At 43.6% G+C, this 16,533-nt stretch overlaps 1 protein-coding gene across 1 annotated transcript in view; it reads right to left on the reverse strand.

Annotated features, from left to right (window-relative positions):
- Positions 1 to 1,376: 1,376 nt before the first annotated feature.
- Positions 1,377 to 16,533, reverse strand: part of MYRFL (myelin regulatory factor like) — a 46,771-nt gene continuing 31,614 nt past the window's right edge. The window contains exons 15-25 of the mRNA XM_044449888.1: positions 14,811 to 14,874; positions 12,485 to 12,573; positions 11,693 to 11,761; positions 10,681 to 10,727; positions 9,640 to 9,801; positions 8,821 to 8,883; positions 7,067 to 7,154; positions 4,695 to 4,769; positions 3,272 to 3,380; positions 1,619 to 1,693; positions 1,377 to 1,517 (exon numbers count right to left, since the gene is read on the reverse strand). Coding sequence (XP_044305823.1) covers positions 1,431 to 1,517; positions 1,619 to 1,693; positions 3,272 to 3,380; positions 4,695 to 4,769; positions 7,067 to 7,154; positions 8,821 to 8,883; positions 9,640 to 9,801; positions 10,681 to 10,727; positions 11,693 to 11,761; positions 12,485 to 12,573; positions 14,811 to 14,874 — 928 coding nt within the window. The 3' untranslated portion in view covers positions 1,377 to 1,430. The remainder of the gene's footprint in view (positions 1,518 to 1,618; positions 1,694 to 3,271; positions 3,381 to 4,694; positions 4,770 to 7,066; positions 7,155 to 8,820; positions 8,884 to 9,639; positions 9,802 to 10,680; positions 10,728 to 11,692; positions 11,762 to 12,484; positions 12,574 to 14,810; positions 14,875 to 16,533) is intronic.

Here is a 16,533-nt window from a genome sequence, read left to right on the forward strand (position 1 = left end):
GGGAGCCAGTCTCCCTCTAACCCTCCCCTAGTCTCAAGAATAATTTAAAAGCAGAGAAGCAACTTCATTCAGACACAGCCATCTACTGCCTTAAGATATTACGACTTTAAAACTAAATGAGCCAAATGTACACATGCCAACTCCAAGACAAAATAACCTTGCAAGTTCAGTTGAGGTGGACACATCTTTTCCTTGTAGCAATGGAAAACTGAAGGACTTGTTTCCCCATAACAAAACACTGATAAGCCTGGGGACATTACAGTCACTCCCCTCCAACTCATAGCAAGAAAAAGGATGATACAATTCGACTGATGGATGGTGCTGCTTTCATCCCAGGATTGCAAAATAATCTGTACTTTTCCTGTTCAGAACTCCGTAGGAAAAGTGACTGGAAAGCATGAGGACAACACAGGAGAGGGATTTCATCACCTAAAGCACCCATAAATTATCATGACTAAAGAACAGAGAGTGCAAAATAAAAACCTCATCTAGAAAAGCTCGTGGTCTAAGCATCCATCAAAGTCTTGTGGTGGGGGCCACATGGTCAGGAGGGATGCTTCTTTGTCATAACAGGGTAGCCCACTCACAGGCATAGCTATGCATCATGCTGGCATGTTGAGTCACTTTTGCTAAGCTAGAAAAATGGGGACCTGTGGCCAGATGGGGGCCAACATCTGGAGGCAGAGTAGGGGGTTGTATTCGATAGCCTCACAGGCCCCTACCAACTCTGCTGCACATGGAGGCTATTCAACAAGGGTCCTTCACAGCACTGACTCAATATTCAAAGAAACATTCAGAGGGGGAAAAAGAGACAAATGTGTGGTCAGGAGTCTACTTCTTACAATTCATATTTATAGGTAAAATAAGAAGAAATTGTTATATTTTCTTTCTCTAGATTAATTATCATGGGCTACAAGTGCACAATCCTGTGTTTGTAGCCTAAATCCTATTAGAGAAGTCCAACTCTTTCTCTCTTTGGTTAGGAAACAGTTAAATACATTGAGAGGCTCCGAGAAATAAGACTGTTTCCGTCCCATTATTCTGTTCTATAGCACCATTAGAATAAATGATTACATTGCAATCCACAAATTGGAGCGGGCAGAGCATTGGATTTAAGCCAATTGAATCTTACTGACTGAAATCAGCTTAAATTGAAGGAGGCTCCTAAGTTCCCTTTGTCTGCAGTCACACAGATTTACTAGAAGTGGCTATGAAGATTGAAAGGGGAGGGGGAGGGGGGAGGGGAGAGAGAGAGAGAGAGAGAGAGAGAGACTTTCAGTTTTATTTTCTTCCATTTATTTCCAGCTTAGACAAACAGAACTTCATTAAATGTTATGCGACGAAAATTTATGTGACAAACAAGTTCTCAGTGACACCAAAGGTAGTGTCATTATGGTCTCCATTTTCCAGAAATCATTATAGTTGTCTTTTCAGATGCAATTGCGATAGAAATAGAAGTAATAATCAGTGAAAAAGAGCCCAGCATAGTTAGGATCCATTGAACAATCTGCAAGATCCTGTTGAGATAGAAAGGAAGAGACATCAGGTTACAGAGCAGTCATGACATAATGTTTTAGTTCTCTGAAAGTCTTAATTTCCTTGTGAATATATAACTTACTGGAACAGCAACACGAAAATGGTATGCACTGTCAAACATGGATGCTATAGAAAGAACCCAGATATGCTGGAATCCCTATATGAGAAATGAAAAAGAGAGAAGATGGGACCTAGGCGTCCATTTTGCTGGGATTCCCATTTCAGAAAACTGCAGCAAGGAGGAAATGCTAAATATAGAGCCATTGTAACCAACACTTTTGTGACTACATTTCATTCAACTCTTATTCCCACCTCCCACCCCCACCCCACATGGTCACAATCGCATTATAGCAAAAAGATCATGGATGAAGACGCCTCTGGCAACTCCTGGATATGTTTGTCTTCACGCATAAGGGCACCATTGGGATTAAACAAATTTCAGGCATCATGAATTAGAATGGGGGCAGGGGGGTGGCTGGCAGGGAGAGAAGCACAGGAAATCAACCCAGCTATTTTGAGAAAATGGTGGTCAAGAAGACTGAACACAAGACGTTGAGGAGGTGGTGCTGTGCTCCGGTGTTTTGTCTTTGGGCAATCAACACATCTGCTCTCTGCTCACATACCCAGCCAGCAGTCTGGCACACCAAGGGCACTTCCAGAAGGAGGGCTCCTAGCAGTACCACTTGAAAAGCACAGTGCAGCTATTTTGCTCTTTCTTCCTTAATGAGATTTTGTTTCTTGTAGGTAAATTGCAGAAATGATGGGGAAACATAAGGGAGATGCTAATGATAGATGAGAACACCCAGAGCCCACCAATAAAATACTGTGGATGAGGTTGTGTGATTGTAAAATGAAAGCCTTCACTGGAAGCACCCCTATATCTCCTCAGCTAAGGCTGAGCAGTGTGGAGTCTCCACTGTGAATCACACCTTTTTAAGCAGCAGCCAGCCACAAGTTAGAAATGAAAATAATAACAGCAATACTGTAATTTTTAAATTGAGCTGCAGACCACTGGAATCGTAACCTGCATGCACCATGTGTGTTTCTGCCACTGAACGAGGCTTCTTCCCCTAGCTGTGATTTCTGTCCTGCCCAAAATCTAAGTGAATTTCTCAGAATCATATCTGAGGGTGATACAAGGGCTTTTCTGCCTGGGTCAGAGTGGCTAGCACTCCCTTCCATGTATCAAGACGGAAGAGTGCTCTGATTCAGTCACTTCAGACTGTCACAGATGAAGGGAAAAAGCCACCTGAGTGGACTTTCAGCTGCTTCAGCCCAAGTAGAGTCCAGCCATGCATATGCACCATCCCAGACCGAGTTCAGATTTAGCAACATGCTACTGAAATCCATCATAAAGGCTGGTTGGCAATTGGCAGTAGCAGACAGAAGCTGATAGCGACTTGATTTCTGAGGGCTTTAGGTACATACACTTAACAAATGCAGCATAACAGAAAGCAGCTTGAAGTCAGTCTGGGGTAAAGGTAAAGGTTTCCCCTTGACGTTAAGTCCAGCCCTGCCTGACTCTAGGGGGCGGTGCTCATCTCTGTTTCCTAGCCAAGGGAGCCAGCATTTGTCCGCAGAATCTCAGTGGTCATGTGATTGTCTGCGGACAAATGCTGGCTCCCTTGGCTAGGAAACAGAGATGAGCACCGCCCCCTAGAGTCAGGCATGGCTGGACTTAAGCACCTTCCCACCCATGTTCCCCATCAACTGGCACATGGAAGCACATCAATACCTGTGTGGTTACTTGAAAGGATTCTCTCCTTTTTCGGGCTTGTGGATGATGAGAGCAAGGATTTCCATATGTGGTTTTGCATTGAAATATTATTAGTGGTTCTGTTGTACTTGGGAAAGAAGGATATAAGGAGAAATGGTCAAGTTCCATTGTGCTGCATTCTCTCTGTCTCACTGGGATTCTTTTGTCATGCACTCTGGATCCCTCACTTGTGGTCGTTTGCAGGTGCTTTACACAGCATGGTTTTCCTCCAGGGCCTCTCCTGTGCTTCATAGCCATTTATGTGGCTTTGGTTTAGAATGAGGGAAGTGTAGAAATGATAGAATGAACTGGAGCCAAACTCTCATGTATGTGTACAATTCCATTGCATTCCTCTGCTTGTGCAATGGAATACTGAGGCAGACAAAGAAAACCCCGGGGGTGGGGGGGAAGTGTGGATAAAGGTGGTGAGCTTAATCCTTCCAAGAATCTGCAAGCAGAAGCTTCAGTAAAGTGGCAGGTTAAAAGCCTTGTGCAGAGAAGCGCTCTTTCACACAGAAACACAGGCACAATCCATGTGAAGAAAAATAAGCAAACTGCATGGGACAAATGCTAGGAGCATCACTAGGAGAAATCATTCCTTTGAAACATAAAGCTAATTCTAATATCATAGCTGACTCTGAGAATATCATACAGATATGGACAGGGTACCCAGGAGAGATGGGAATATTATTAAACTTGAGTAGTGCAGTGGTATTAGAAGGGCAGGGTAGAAACCACTATGGAAATAAGATCAATAAGTAAATATGTATCTGGCTGGGTATATCTAACTGGTCAAGTGACTGAAATACTTGCAGCCCTACACATGTTTACATGTCAAGAGAGAACTTGCAGGTCAACTTTTGTGAGCATCTGAATGAAGGACACTGCACAAGTGCCTTCTATATAGAATTCATTCATTCATCCATCCATCCATCATTCATTTAATTTATATCCCACCTTTCTCCCACTGTGGAACTCAAGGTGGCTACAAGCGGTTTCCAGGCAGTCTCCCATCCCAGGCAAGCCCAAGCCCAGACATGCTTAGTTCCAATATGGTGGATGCCTTATTTGCCATTAGACCATACTCAGATTGTATGGCTCAGGCAAATACCAGGTCTGAGTGAGGTTAAAATATCAGCAGGACTGGCCCACGTACATTGGCCTTAAAGGTGCAGCCCAGGTCCATAAAAGCCAGGGGCGGGTTGATGTTCACTTGAACAGAAAGTGAATCTTGCTTTACTTCAAGAGAGGAAATTAATTCTTGGGCTTCTATGTCAGGCTTTCTTGCTCTTGCAGCACTGCTTGAAATCTGTGAAAATGGGTCTTTACCCATGCAAACAATATCAGATTTGTTACAAGAAAGAGCAGTCCTGTCCATAGCTGAATCTGTCCTCACACTTACTTGATTTCCAGTGAGATCTTTACATCTAGAGGTGTATGTTTGTTAAGGGGAACAATGTAACTATACTTCCCAGACCTGCAACAATGAAAAGGGACCACATCATTTGAGGCTTTGAAATTCCAGATAAATATCTATCAGAGTGAAGACCTTTTTGAGATACTGGAAAACATAAGCAAAATACTGTCATATCCTGAATGGGGAACAAGCCTGGCCCAAAGCATAATGCTGAGTTTGTCGGCTGTTTGAATGGGAAATGGCAATGAGAAAGAAGGAGAGCCCTGATAAATCCAGTTGAAGGCCTCATCTACCACTCTGGTTCCAAAGTGGCCTCTGGGCAGCCAGTGGAAAGCGCAAGACCAGGCCTGGATGCAGGGCGGTCAGACATACACACAAATCCCCAGCTGCGGCATGGCCTGCTGGGAGGAGGCACTGCCCGCTCACACCCTAGATCCAGACTAGCCCCGGACATGAGTCCAGTAACACCCTCCCAATCATGCTCTCCAGTGAGTGGTACGGAAAGGCATGTTGCCTCTGATCCTGGAGGTACCACTCCCCATGGGAAGTGCTATCCTTCATGAGTTTGTCTAATCCCCTTGTAACAGATGGGATGGACAGCTGAGACCAGAATGGACATCTGGTGGAGCTGGAGATAGGTGGAAGAAATCAGTTAAAGGAGGGCATATTTTATTTTATTATTTTATTTAAAACATTTGTATGCTGCCTATTAGGTCATAGCACCTCTGGGTAGCTCACAATCATAAAATAATAAAATAAAATATGCCCTCCTTTAACTGATAAAATAAAAAATAAAATAAAAACCACAACAAAAAACTAATTTTGTTTTTTGTTACAACAATTAAAATAATAAAATACAGATAAAAATAGAAAGCAAAGGTTTAGCAGTATTAACTATTAAAATATATTTTTAAAAGGAAGGTCTTTGCCCAGCGCTGAAAAGAATGTAAGGAAAGCCAGAGCTTAGAAGACTGGAGACCTGAGAATGGCATTAAGAGCTCAAGACAGTGAGTGGAATTAGGGTTTTTCTGCAGGAGGCTTCTATTGTGCACTTGTTCTTCTCTACTCACAGTAGTTTACAGGTTCTTCAAAAAAGGATAGGACCATCTAGTGTCACTTCTGTGTACTTTTTAAGTATGAGAAAAGGCAGCATTTAATAGTGAAAGTAAAAGAAACTGATTTTCTCATGAGAATTTGTGTTTTCCCACTATACTACAGTGCCACCTAGAGGTTATGAAGCAGGAAAACAGAAATGGAAATGCTTTCTTATAGGACTCAAATCTCAATTCAGCAACAAAATCTCAAGTGGATGCAGCAAATTACCAGCCTTGTGTAGAAACACTCCTAGTAAAATTATTAGTGAGTAAAATTGAAAATTATAGAATGAGAAGAGAGGGAAAGAAGCTATTGAAAGCAGAGATGTGCTGTTAGGTTTTCTAGAACTATTACTATTATTCAGTTATTATTTGTTCTGAAAGTTAACCTGTTAAATAAATATAGGCTTATACTGTGCTTATACAGTGGAGCATTTTATTGTGGCATTTGTATTGTCATATTTACTGTTGCTTTGATGCCACCGCATGTTTTGTTCACTGCTTTGATACTTCTGTGGAAAGTGGTATATAAATTTTAACAACGGTGATGACAATATATTTTAAATACCCATGTTCTGGTCTGTCTCAGCCTGCATGCTAAGAGTATAAAGAGCGAAGTTGTACCACTCGCTATAAATCAGCAGCTGGTATTTTGGGGAGTCCTGGGAAAAATCTGGACTTAGTGACTTTAAGCACTGGGGCAGTATAAGGAGACTTCACCGCTGCTTTTAAAGCCACCTAAGCTGGTGGCTATCATTGCATGTGATGTACAGTAGCCCAGTAGCATGGCAATAGGAAGGAGCCAACTCCTTGAATGAGAGATTCTGTTAAACAATAACCTAAACTGAGCAGAACAACAAGCCAGTCTGCTCTTTGAATGAAAATCCACGATAAGCCATGGCATCTCGCTGTACACAATAGCCAACTAGCCTACTGTGATTTAGCCAGGATCGGAACTAAAACTCAAACATTTGTAAAGCCCAGCGCTTCTGAAAATTATGGATACACTTGTGTAGAAAAGTGTCCCATGCAAGCAAAGGCATTTTTTGGTTAGATATTTTTTTTCTAGAAATAATTGAAGAGGAATGGGGCAGAACTTATTCTGAATCAGACCAGGTTACAAATAGGTTAAGGTGACCTATTGATAGCACATTTCTTTCTGGAATTGTCTAGTTGTAATGCCCTAAGCCGTAAGCCCATCCCAACACACTCAGGTTCTGTGCTGCTGCATCAAAGGAGCTATAACAGAACCATTTTACTTACCCACACTCTAAGTTTTTGTTGCAAAAGCGACGGTCCAGTTTTTGCTGTGTTTCCAGGATCTGCATGGAGCTGATTCTTGTGTCAACCCCTAAAAACAGATAGAATCATTCTTCTGCACCAAAACAGAAATGCTCAGCATCTCAGACACTTAGAAAAATATAAAACACAGGGAAAGCACTACTGGTGATAGCAGAAGGTGTGCAAATTTCTGGGACAAATTTGAGCTACGGTATTCAGGAATGGATTTTCTTGAAGATGGGCCCTATCCTGTTTCCTCAGGTGGTTTGCTAGTAGTGGATATGGGAGTCTCAAAATAGCTGTCACCTTGCCCAGATCTCCCCACAATTCCTTTCAGTTGCTTCTCAACTATAGTGACTTTGCTTTATAGTTTTTGCATAAGAGCTTGTTTGCATAAAACAGCCTTCTCAGGAAAACACTAAGAGTTACCACAGCTGACCTTCTACTAACCTTTCATTCAGATTTCCCCACTTGTAAAAAGAATGCATAATTGCCACCACATGAGGTTGCCATTTCAGTAAAACATGAACAAATCCCCTCATGCAAGCACAGTGGGTGAAAGCAGGAGGCAGGGATGCTCTGCTGCTCTGAGCAGAAAACTGCCATGCATAATGCTCACATGAAATGCTGAACCACCCCTGTAACCAGTGGCACAAGCTGGACAGCGCACAGTGCAAATAAAAGGTGATTGGGTTTGCTGGGGGTTTTTCCCCCGCTCCCTGTTCTCGCAGTCCCCTGGCTGCCGCTGGTACATATCCCAGGAGTCTTTGCAGCAGAACTGATCTGGTCTCCTTCCCCCAGCCATCTCCCCCACCCCACTCCTGCCATTACCCGTTCCCATTCACTGGCTTTTTAATTATTGTTCAGAGTCTCAAAAATGCACCATTGGGAGTATACTTTTGTGGATTCTTGTGACTGTCTCATAGCCTTGTCTGTGGTCTATTACATGTATTTATTTGCAGCTGTCACAGGGAACCAAGGAGGAGTAGGCAATATACAAGGAAACTGACAAGTCGAGACAGTAGGACTGGCAGCGGGTGGAGGATAGAGAAATAATAGTTAAAAAAAGAGGGACCATTAGCCCATGTCAGAAATACCAACAGTGTGTTGGTAGAGGAACCAAAGGAGTAGGTGCACCAAAAAAGAAACACACTATCTCTCCTTGGCCATGTAACCCTCACTGTTTTAAGTGTGTGGAGTGATGGTTATAGATCCAGGTTCTTCTAGTTTGCACTTGACTATGAAACTCACTGGGTGGCTTTGGGCCACTTACTTGCAGCCTGACTGACATCACAGGGCCAGTTGTTGTTGCTGTGGTTGTGACTCACACCTGACTTCCCTCCTTCCAGAAACGGGCACTTCCACTCATTTGGGGGCTTCCCCTAGGAAATGCTACATCTTCTTTGTGTGACCAGTGGTTCTCACCTGCACAGTGAAATTGGTGGGATCCACCACTTGGGGTGGAGAGGAATCAGTGGGGACATAAGATCCCACTGATGGCAGTGAAGAGAGAGAGCAAGAGGGTGTCACAGCAAGAGAAAAGGGAGCTGACAGAAAAGAGAAAGAGAAACAGAGGCAACCCCATCCATAATTGTCATTAGTCCCATCAGCATCCAGCCCCCTTTAGGTTACCCCCGAGGGAACACAGCCCCCAACAAGAGCAGATTCCCCACTTGTGTGATAAAGTAATAAAGGAACTTTTCAATGATTTAATCTTTCAAAGGGACAAAACTCACAGTCATTTCCAAGGTCAGGCTTTTCAATCCAGTTTTGTTCTGGTAGTGCTTCCTTTTCGTTTCCTGGGGGAAAACAAGCATGTATTGCTTTGTAAAGGGCCTTCACATATTGAAATGATCATATAATAGAAATAAATCCTTGGCAGACAGCAAAATAAGCTCCCCTATGACTTCTCCAAGACTGTCAGTCAAGCACATGTGCAAAGGATATGTGCTGATAAATGCAGTTTAGGGTCATTTTATGAAAAGCTATGCCTGAGCAGTTTTTCAGGGCCTGTGTAATTATGACTGGTTGTCACGGTAAGAAGAAAGGGTCCCCTTGGAATGTGTAGCATGGCCTTGAGGGTTGAAAATTGCTTCCTTAGGTAGATTCTGAGGAAGAGCAAGTCAAGCCACCAATATTTGGGTAGGCTGCCTGATAAATGGAGGACTCTGGTGCCTCTAAATGGAGGACTCTTCACACCACCAATGTGAATGCATGGTACAACTGTTCCAACTTCCCCTCCTTCACAGATTTTTTGCAAGAAGAAAAATGATGGAAGAAGCAGTGGGAAATCAGGGAAGATGGAAGGTGGCACCACTTGAACTGTCCTCTGCCAGTCCCCATGAAAATCCATGTGTGAGAGAAAAGCATCCTTCGAACAGTGGATTGCCAGCATATATTACTGTTTTTAGCACTATTTCCCCACATTCATTGCTGGACATGTCCAGCAATAGAGTCACATGGAGACCCTTTGCCATGATTTCAAAACACTGCTGAGGGAGTTTATCCTTAGTTTTGGCGGTAGCAAGACAGCAGTCATGTATGGTTTAACTCACTCTCCTCCTTTGTTGTCATCTGCAGATAACTTCGAGTTTTTTCTCCCATCTGTTGAATTGGACAGCAGTAAGTTTCATGACAAGGTAAAATGCCACAGAAACTCACTTCAGGAGCAGTGCCAGTCGGTATGGGGTTTGAAGACACTGTATTGTATTTGGTCACTACAACAGAAGAAATGTATTAGTAACATTCAAAAAAAAAACAAAAAACCCACACATTTAATAAAATAAAATTCTGTTTTGAGATATTCTAATTTTACAACTTGAATAATGATATTGTTCCTCTCCTCCCCACACCAGCTATCTGTACCAATGATAAGCCATACTAGAGGCTTCAAAACCTGGCAACTTTTTTTAAAAAAATAAAAATTCTAATAAAATTACCCAAATGTGGACTCCCTGCCGTTCATGAATCAGCACAGCTGGTTATGCTTCTTGTTCTTTTTGTTTTTGACAAATTAGTCATGTTTGCATAGATATATTTATTTTCAGTAGTTAATTTATTCTGCTTCCAGTTTCCAGTTGCACAGGGAGAAGCAATGCCCTGTGCAAACATGGAAGTCTCACACTTTGACAACTGGGTGTTCTGTCTTACACTTCGGGCTTCAGAAAGTTTACCTAGCATTGCCCATGGGTGCTTCTAGATGGAGAAGTCCTAGTCAAACTATCAGAAGGAATTGTGTGGTTATTCCATAATTTGTTCTGTAACAAATTTTTCACAGTTAAAGATGGAAAATGCTGTGGGAAAACAAGGAAGGATTAGAAACCCCCATACACACTCCACACACAAATTATAGGAATGAAGCAGAGCAATCCCACAATGAAAGCTTCATCTGGAAGCACCCCATATCCTTTTAAGTTTGAATTTACAGCCATAAGAACTAGAAACTTGGGCTTTTGCAAGATCAAAATGAAAAAACAAGCTTCAGTTGTGAGGATATAGAATTTCTGTGCCAGATCCCAAATGCCATTTCTACATGGTACACTTTTAGATTTACCAATAATATTCTCTCTCTCTGTTGACATTTTCCAGCACAGTACCTGGCAGAGTGGTGGATGGAGGGAGTGTTGCCAGACTTGTAGAATTGCTGGGGAAAGGGTGATAAAATCAGATTAGCAAATGAAAACATGTTGCTATTACTCCAGTGCAGCAGCAGCAGCATGAACACAAGAGTCAGCCTCTTCCAACCCAAAACCTCAATTCCATTTTAAAGAAGCTGTTAAGAGCCAGTCTCCAGCAGAGGTCAGAGCCAAAGGCAGAAAGGGTGGAACCCCCCCCCCCACCTCCAAAATGCCAGCCTATCTTCACTGCTAAGGCAATCAATTAGCCTTAAGAGAGACTGTTTGACCTCTCAGAAAGGTGAAAACGCAGCCATAAGACAGCAAATGGAGTGGGATGGTGTAAATTGGTCTCCCGCAACAACAGTGGGTTGAACCTGATGGCCTTCTTGGCCCTTTCCAACTCTACTAGTCCATTCTATGAAACCATCAGGACTGGGGCCAAGGGAAGGAGAAGTGACCTCCTGGACAGCATAGGCTGGTGATTCCTGTGTCGGTGGAGCAGTGCAGTTGTCATCCAGTCTGAATTATTATCTTTGAAGGAGCTACCCATGGCCTTGAACCTGTTTGGGGGGTGGGGATCAGCAGCATGGCTAGTTCCTTAAGAGTTCAGACTGAAATCCAGAACAGATACACCCCGCCTCCCCTGAGATTGGCACCACCAGCATCCATTACTCCTGGAAAATTCAGGTGGCGGGGCAAACTTGGGATCCTCAGATAGCCAGGTGTGGCCTCCAAATGGTTCTACACCATGGCTTGAGGTTCTGTACACTTAATGTGAGTCTATACACGGATCAAGGCCTTCACGAGGTCTGTAGGGAAAGGGCACAGCAGCTGAACAAGAATGGCTCTGCATCTTCTTGTAGACTTGCCAGTCCTCTTCTTTCTGACATGTTACAACTTTGCATTCAATGCGTCTATATTCTTTAAATGTGCTGCCATGTTCTGACCAAGCATATGGAAGAGGGAGGTGATTGATAGATCAGTTACTTGCCTATGTTGAGAAGGAACAATGTCTTCTTCCAGTATGCTAAGTACATAAAGGGTGGCTATTGTCACAACACTGCAATGAGACAATTTTGGGGATCAGTATCTCTCACCTCTTAAAAAAAGAACACAACTGAAAGTCTCTCCATGCTTTACAACTGCTTCTACCTGTTATAATGTTTGTCAGCCCTGAATGAAATGATAATACACGTGCTGTTCAGCCTCTTCAGCCCCAAACAGCCCAGCTATTTGTTCTCCGTGCTGTTCTCAATTTTAGGCTCGTTTAACACAGAGAACTATCATGACTATAGGGGTAAAACAGAGCTTGCTTCTGCTGGCCTGAGGCCCTTGTCACCTGCTGCTCTTTGGCTGGCCTTTGGGGACACCCATTTATTTATGCATTTTCCTACAGTTGTTATCCCTTTGATAGCATCGCATTCCATAAGCTGGGAAAACCTTTGTCAGAAAGTCTCTTTGTAGGTCCAGCCACAATATCACCCTCCTTTTGTTGAAAGCCTCTTAAAGGTCCTCTAAGCATGTCTTTACAATAAGGTTCAACAAAGTATCTTTGTTTTATAAAATGTATATAAATGTATTTCTGGTAATTAGAACCTCTGCTTGTGAATTAGAGTTTCATATGAGGGCACTGATGGGGAAAAATTAACATCATCTAGAGGGCACCCTTCAGATGTTTGGTTCCCCCAGACCCACACAGCACGACCAACGGACAGAGATGGTGGCAGCTGTAGCCCCAAGTGTCTGGACGGACCCAGCTGTGAAGGACTGATCTACTTCTTACCACAGTGCCATAACAGCAACCAAAGCAATTACAGTTATCTTGAAAATCCTGGAGCTGGTCCATGGCTGGTTTTTTCCTGAAGGACACACCTGAGAGAAAAGGAAGGCAGGAATGTGGGCCCAGTCCAGAGATGTTGGAAAGAAACCAGGACTGTGTGTCATGAGTACCATGAGCAATGTTCATATGGGAATAAACCATTTTGTGTCTACCTAGAGGGGTGGTGGCCATTCCCACTCTGGAGGTGTTAATAAAGAAGACAGGCATCTATCAGTTGGGAGTGTTCTAGCTCTGATTGCCATGCCTCAAGCAGGAGGTTGGATGAAATGGCCTACAAGGTCCTTCCAGTTCTGGGACCAACACTATTTAACACTGGCTGGCATTAAGATGTCAGCAACCCATGTGAAAGGACAGATGCTAGCCAGGTGGCAGTGCCACTACTGTCCCGGGAAATTCGCTATGACTGAAGTTCAAAATATGATACATCCGATCTGCACAGGATCCCAAATGTGTGTCCCTCCAGTTATTGCTGGCCTTAATTCCCTATCATTTCTTACTATTGGCTGGGTTGTTTGGGGCTGATGGGGGTTGCAATCCAGCATCTGGAAAGCCACGCATCCCCCTTCCCACCAGAGAGGGCTGCATCCATGGGACTTGTGATAACGTGTATACAGAGTATCTAACATGTATGTACTCAAGAGTTTCCCTGGATCAAAGTGCCTGGGTCTATGAAGGGAAGACATGGCTCTTTTTCTTTCGTTGCAGTGTGTGACTTAGCTCACATGCCCAAGCAACCCACAGTTCAATCCTATACACTTCTTGTTCAGAAGCAAGCCCTATTGCTTTACCTGTGTGTAGGAAGGCAGTCCGCAAGCATGTTACTAGCTTACCCCCTTAATCAAATTAGTTTTTGTGGCATGGGGCATCTGTCTTATGCTTGCACTGCTTGTAGCACAATATACTCTCAGTGTTACATGCCAGCTGACACCTAAATGCAAGGTGAGGTTCAACCATGCCTCATTTCCAGCTTAGCAGAGGAATTCTGAATCCCAGATTTGCTGGCTGGATCGCACCCCTCAACTACACTGGCCCACAGCTACCCCACACACTGGCCTCTGGGGGAGAGAATTAACAGCAGAGGGGGAATGAAAAGAATGTATTGTCCTGACCCAGGTGAGACAGCAGGGCTTCGGAAGCAGTGGGGCATCCAGCTCTTCCCAGCCCCTTCCCAATTTGGCATATCATTGTAAGAGAAGATGACAAGGGAAACCATGTTCCCAACAATTGCAAGGACTGGGTCTGCCCAGCACAGCCACCTTTTGAGGGTACCTTGCCCCAGTGAGAAGCCATGGGCTGTTCTGGGAGGACCTCAATCCCTGATGGGTTTTCATGTCATCCAAAGCCGGGTGACCAACCCTACCATGGTCAAAGGAAAATGGTGTGCGATGTGCTCAGCAAGAGTAGCACAAACAAACAAACAAACAAACAAACTTTGTCTGTGATGCCCCTCCAAGTTGCACAAGCAGCGCATTGCAGGGCTCCACCCTGGTTCATCACTTCTTTATAAATTGTACCAGAAATGTGGGCAACACCCTGAGGGTCATCAAAGTGCAGCAGGTGCCAGCCCTGACGTCTGACCCAGTGAGGCTCCAAATAGGCTTCCCCAGTTTGCTTTGCTGTGATAGCTGTCAAAAGCCGAGATGTTAAGTCAAAGCAAAGCTGTGCACGAACTTTGCTTGCAAAATGGAGTCGGGGCCATTCTTCTCCCTTCACAGAAGATCCCCAGGGGTTTCAATGCCCCCTTTCAAGTCCCTGTGCCTCCAGCTTTCCCACCTATTCCCTAAATTCCAGCTTGGGAAGTGCAACCCTTCATTTTACAAAGTGGCAGAGGCAGGATTTTCATTGGGATCAAGAATTTAGGCAGGGCTAGACAGAGCAGGTTGGACAGGGAAGTATAATGATTTAATTATCATGCTTATCAGTGTTATTACAGTTGTGCAGATTCTCCACTCCCACTCATCAATTTAGATACATTTGGTCATTAGAGTCATCTGTAATGGAGCTGCAGACGGGACAGAAGAGTACAGGTCCAAAGGCGTACCTGTGTATGTAGGATTGTATGATTTCCCCATCCAATCCCCCTTTGCAGATTGCTGCCTCAGTTTTCTTTTTCTGTAGTATGGGTTGCTTGACTGTCAGGGATTAAAAGGCTGCTCTGCCTCCTGTGGCCCATGCCCCCCCCCCCCACTGACCTGCCATCTACCCCACCACTCCTATTGGCCACTGGTCTATCCTGTCATTCACAGTCTATATTACTCATTACACTCACCTTGCTGGGTTTTATGGAAACTGGCTTCCTTGCTGCTAAACAAGAAGTAGCGTGGCTGTATTTCCTGTAATATAAAAAGGAACGGGCGACTTTGCTAATTTTCAGCACAGGAAGCAACAGGTTGAAAGTTCACAAGGGGACTAATTTTCAGCAGGGAAAGTCTGTCATTAGATTGCTCAGCCAAATCTTTGAAAACTTGTTTAGAAGTATGAATCCCTATTTCTTCCACAGAAGAGCAATGGATGCTTGGGGTACATTACCTTAAATTTTAAATATTTATTTATGGTCAGAACACTGGAATCTCCAGAAATTATGAGATGTGGACTGCCATTTTGACTCCAGAGTTATTTATTTAAAATTGTGGTGACACAATCTGCAACTATAAATAAATGTGACAATAATGATGTTACTGCAATAATTAGGATTTGTTCATTTGTACAGGAAATGCTTGTTTCATTTTGCCTGACTGTCACAGAGCAGCTTTGCCTAAAACCCCTTTTTTAAAAGGACAGAGAAATATCAAAGTGATCAAAATGCTCTTTTTCCATTGAAAAGGAAGAGATGCATTTTTGCACCTGCTCAAGTGCCTAGAGCAGTGATGGAGAACCTTTTAGAGACCAAGTGCCCAAACTGCAACCCAAAACCCACTTATTTATCGCAAAGTGCCAACGCTACAATAAAAACTGAAAACGGAGGTTTTAGTTTAGAAAAAACAACTCACAGCCAGTCCAAACACACACACACACACATATATATCCTTAGCAGTGCACTGACCTGGCATGAGAAAGCTCGGACAAGTCACGGCTAATGAGTCGCAACTCATGATGTCATCACCTGGCGCTGCTACTCCTTCCAAGCATGCGCATGGCCGCTTTGTGCACTGCTATCCGATGCTCGGCTGCTGGGGCGATGCTGGGGTGACTTGACTCGCATGCCGACAGAGAGGGCTCTGTGTGCCCGCTGTGGCACGCGTGCCATAGGTTCACCACCACTGCCCTGACCCTACCCTGGTGCACACCCCTAACCCTAATATAGGACGAAAATACCATTGAAAGGAGGGCAATTTTGAAAAGGCCTTCCTTGAGTAGCTGTTTCTGCCCAGTTCATCATTCCTGCCCATTCTAAACACATTCCAACCATCAAAATCATGCCAGGACACCTCCTTTTTCTAACCCTAACCCTGCCCTGGTGCATACCCCAACCCTAACATATGGGTAAAGTACCATTGAAAAGATGGCGATTGTGAAAAAGCCTTCCTTGACTTGCTTTTTCTGCACAGCTCATCAAATCTGCCCATTCTAAGCACATTCCAACCATCAGAATCATGCCAGGACACCTCCTTTTTCTAACCCTAACCCTGCCCTGGTGCATACCCCAACCCTAACATATGGGTAAAGTACCATTGAAAAGATGGCGATTTTGAAAAAGCCTTCCTTGAGTTGCTTTTTCTGCACAGCTCATCAAATCTGCCCATTCTAAACACATTCCAACCATCAAAATCATGCCAGGACAGCTCCTTTTTCTAACCCTAATCCAGTGATGGTGAACCTTTTAGAGATCAAGTGCCCAAACTGCAACCCAAAACCCACTTATTTAGCACAAAGTGCCAACACCACAATAAAACCTGAAAACTGAGATTTTAGTTTAGAAAAGACAACTCACAGCTAGTCCAAGCAAATATATATATATATATATATATATATATATATATATATATATATAT

Source organism: Varanus komodoensis, unplaced genomic scaffold (genome assembly GCF_004798865.1).
Source record: "Varanus komodoensis strain SLA01 unplaced genomic scaffold, ASM479886v1 scaffold61, whole genome shotgun sequence".
In the NCBI taxonomy this organism is placed as follows: Eukaryota; Metazoa; Chordata; class Lepidosauria; order Squamata; family Varanidae; genus Varanus; species Varanus komodoensis.